The sequence below is a fragment of the Hevea brasiliensis genome, chromosome 10 (genome assembly GCF_030052815.1).
Source record: "Hevea brasiliensis isolate MT/VB/25A 57/8 chromosome 10, ASM3005281v1, whole genome shotgun sequence".
Lineage (NCBI taxonomy): Eukaryota > Viridiplantae > Streptophyta > Magnoliopsida > Malpighiales > Euphorbiaceae > Hevea > Hevea brasiliensis.
Window position 1 is genome coordinate 5567523 of NC_079502.1, and position 3345 is coordinate 5570867.

Here is a 3345-nt window from a genome sequence, read left to right on the forward strand (position 1 = left end):
AATACCAACATATTCAATCAAATTCAAATAAAATCCACACAAAGAATAATTTTGAGTATTCACACACCTGTGTGTCACATCAATCAAATATTTATGGGAGGTGATCTTCTACACAGCTCTCTTAATTCCACCCTCTACCAATGAGATTAACTCAAGCCAGACTTTTTCTTAATAATCCAAATGCGGGGTTAACGAGATCAACTCAAAACCGTACTCACCCTGACTTATCACAAAAAGGACAGGCCCCAAGCGAGACTAGCTCAAGCCGATTTGCCCGTTCTATCCATATCCAATACCACACCTCACACACACTAATACACGCACACAAATCCAAATTACCCTAAGGCGATACTCATATCAATTTCATTAAAAAATAATGCAATACAAAGCGTGCCTATAATAGTTATATACATATAATTATAAGTGAATGCATGAGTATACTTTGTATGTATGATAATATTGAAATTATAAATAAAATTAATATCTACTCACATATCAGTGAGTTGAGCTAATCGTTGATCTTGTGGTGGGCTAAGCTTTCATATACTTTTCCTGTACATATTGATTTTTTTTTATGATTTTAATTGAAATTTAAACTAAAATATCAATATCAATTAACTCATTAACATCATTGACTATATTATTATACCATCAAATCTAATAAATTTAAACCTCTTTATTTCAGGTTTTACAATGTAAAAATAAATAGAAGTGCATTTCTTGAATTCAATGTTACAAATCAAACAATCATTAATGGCCAAAAATGAAAGAATTACATTTCTGGGTAAATTAAAATTACTAGTTACCAATTTAATAAGCCTTACTGTTGTCTACCCTCTTGGAACTCGAGAAGATCGTCCAACAATTTGTTATCCAAATACTCAAACTCTATTACTTCCTGCCCTCCAGAAGAACCCACGAGGCCATAACTGGTAGGAGAAGCAACAGAGAACGAGGAGGGCAGCGATGACGAAGAAGAAGAGGGAGCAGATGACGGCCGAGAAGTATGGCTATGGTATTGGTATTCATTTGGGAAGTTAAGAATGGCTAAATGACCACGGAAGGCAAAAGCAGCTCTGTCATAAGCTCTGGCAGCCTCCTCCGCCGTGTCAAATGTTCCAAGCCAACGTCGTGCACCGTTCTTTGTTGGGTCACGAATCTCCGCAGCAAACTTCCCCCAAGGCCGCCGGCGAATCCCCCTGTATCGAGTCTCTCCGCTAGCCTTCTTTTTGCTCTTGCTATTCCCTCGATGAGATGCTTCCATATTCTTGTTTTTCAGGTGGTGATTATGAACTAACAAAACGGTCTAGCTACTTTGATTTCAATTTCGGTGGCAAAAATTGGAACGTTTTGGACCACTTATTTATAAATGCCAAATACACAAAAAAAAAAAAAAAATATATCCAAAATAGAAAATATGCCGTGAAATACATTTATTAAATATATGGATCTCACATATTTATAACTTGAATTCACTGAGTCAACTATAATCTATCTAAATTCATATTTAATTTAAAATAAATTAAATTAAATAATTTATAAATTAAAAAAATCAACGACTTGTATAATTTAATATCCAAAACTAATTTAATCAAATTGAAAATTATTTTTAAAAATAATTTTAATCTAAAATACTTATAATTTATGAATTAATTTAAATTTTTATATAATAATATAAATATATACACAATTCAAAATAATTTAAATAATACAACCTCCCCAATAACCCATCCAAATGTGGAACAAGTAATATAATATGGGCGTTTTTATTAATTTTTGTTATTAAGATATTTTTAAGTATTTAAATTTCGTTAAAAGATTTTGAAGTCGAAAAGTAAAGTATATAGTCTATTTATTAATCAATTTATATATTTTATTATTATTATTGAATGTTTTAAATATTTAATTAATTTTATTAATATAAAAATGTAATATGTTGATTTATATTTTTTTTTATACTATATTTATAATTAATAAAATGTTTTTTATTTTTATAAAAAATAAAAATATATAAGATAGGTGATGTTGTACCTTTTAGCCAAGTCAATGATTGAAAAAGCTATGGCCACTTGCCTAAGCATGTCTCTTCCATTTTGTACAAATTGCTAATGGAATAAGGAATTTTGGATTCACTTTTCAAATTATAGACCATTATATGCTATTTAAAATATATAATTGGTGGCATTTTCTTGTTCCAAGTGGGCATCCTACGCCCATTCCTAGACAAAATTTCTAAAGGTGGAATCCACTTGCACTTTACACTAACTTACATTTATAATAAAGTATTAAATTAAATTATAATAATATCTTTTTATATATATATAATATTCAAAATTAATGAATTAATAAATAATTTATTTAGCAAATTTGCTATTAAAAATATAGTAACTATATATATATCTATATCCTTTTTTTTTTATTTTCACCTATTAAATAATTTAAAGCTAAAAATATCATCATTAATTTTTACTATTATTTTTCTATATACTAATTAATTTTGATATATTTAAGATGTTACTTTTTCATTAATTAAAATTCAAATAAATTGAAGGGATGCAATTCAAATTGTCATCTTCACTCCATAAAGAGGAGTAGGTTTGAATTATTCACATTCATATTATTTTTGGATTTTTTTTTTCAAATAGAGTCAAATTGAATCATTTTAATTTTTGGATTATTTTATAAACAAATTTTAGAATCACATTCAAATCGTTTTAATGGTCATAAATAATTTCGGATTAAAATATTAATATTTTTTTTAAAAATAATTTGTATCATTTAATTTTTTAAATTAAAATTAAAATTAATTATCATGAATTATCTTTAAATCAAATTATATAAATTATTATATTATCTGTAAATTTATTAGCCATTTGAATTTAAATAATTTTAAATTAAATATAAATATATTTAAGATATCTACAATCAAATTGGTTGAGTACAGAAAAGCTTGATAGGGTAGAGAAAAGATTGTTAACTCCAATTCTAACCAACTCTATTATGTATTTTTTGTGTTTAAATATACATAGATGATCTGCTATTTTTAAAAGATGTCTCAGTAAGTTTTTAAGCTTAATTTCAATCTCTGATTCAAAAGTATGGAATAATATTATCATAAAAAAATAAAAAAAAAAAACTACTGAGATAAACTGATTTTTTTTTTTTATGTAAAAAAATTTAAAGAGAGAGAGAGAGAGAGAAAGGAAGGCAATGGAAATTATTTGGGTTGTTGAGTTTGCAAATGGATCCAAAATTTTTTATTTGAAGCCCAAGAAAACTCCAAAAGCCCATTCTTTGTTTTTAAGCCACCAAAATAGTGCCACCAATAATAAAAAAAAAAAAAGA

The 3345-nt window shown here is 26.6% G+C and overlaps 1 protein-coding gene across 1 annotated transcript; it reads right to left on the reverse strand.

The window, feature by feature from the left end:
• Positions 1 to 658: 658 nt before the first annotated feature.
• On the reverse strand, positions 659 to 1279 carry LOC110653116 (ethylene-responsive transcription factor ERF098-like). The gene has a single exon (XM_021808717.2). The coding sequence runs from the start codon at positions 1262 to 1264 to the stop codon at positions 821 to 823; it is 444 nt and encodes a 147-aa protein (XP_021664409.2). The 5' UTR covers positions 1265 to 1279; the 3' UTR covers positions 659 to 820.
• Positions 1280 to 3345: the final 2066 nt, after the last annotated feature.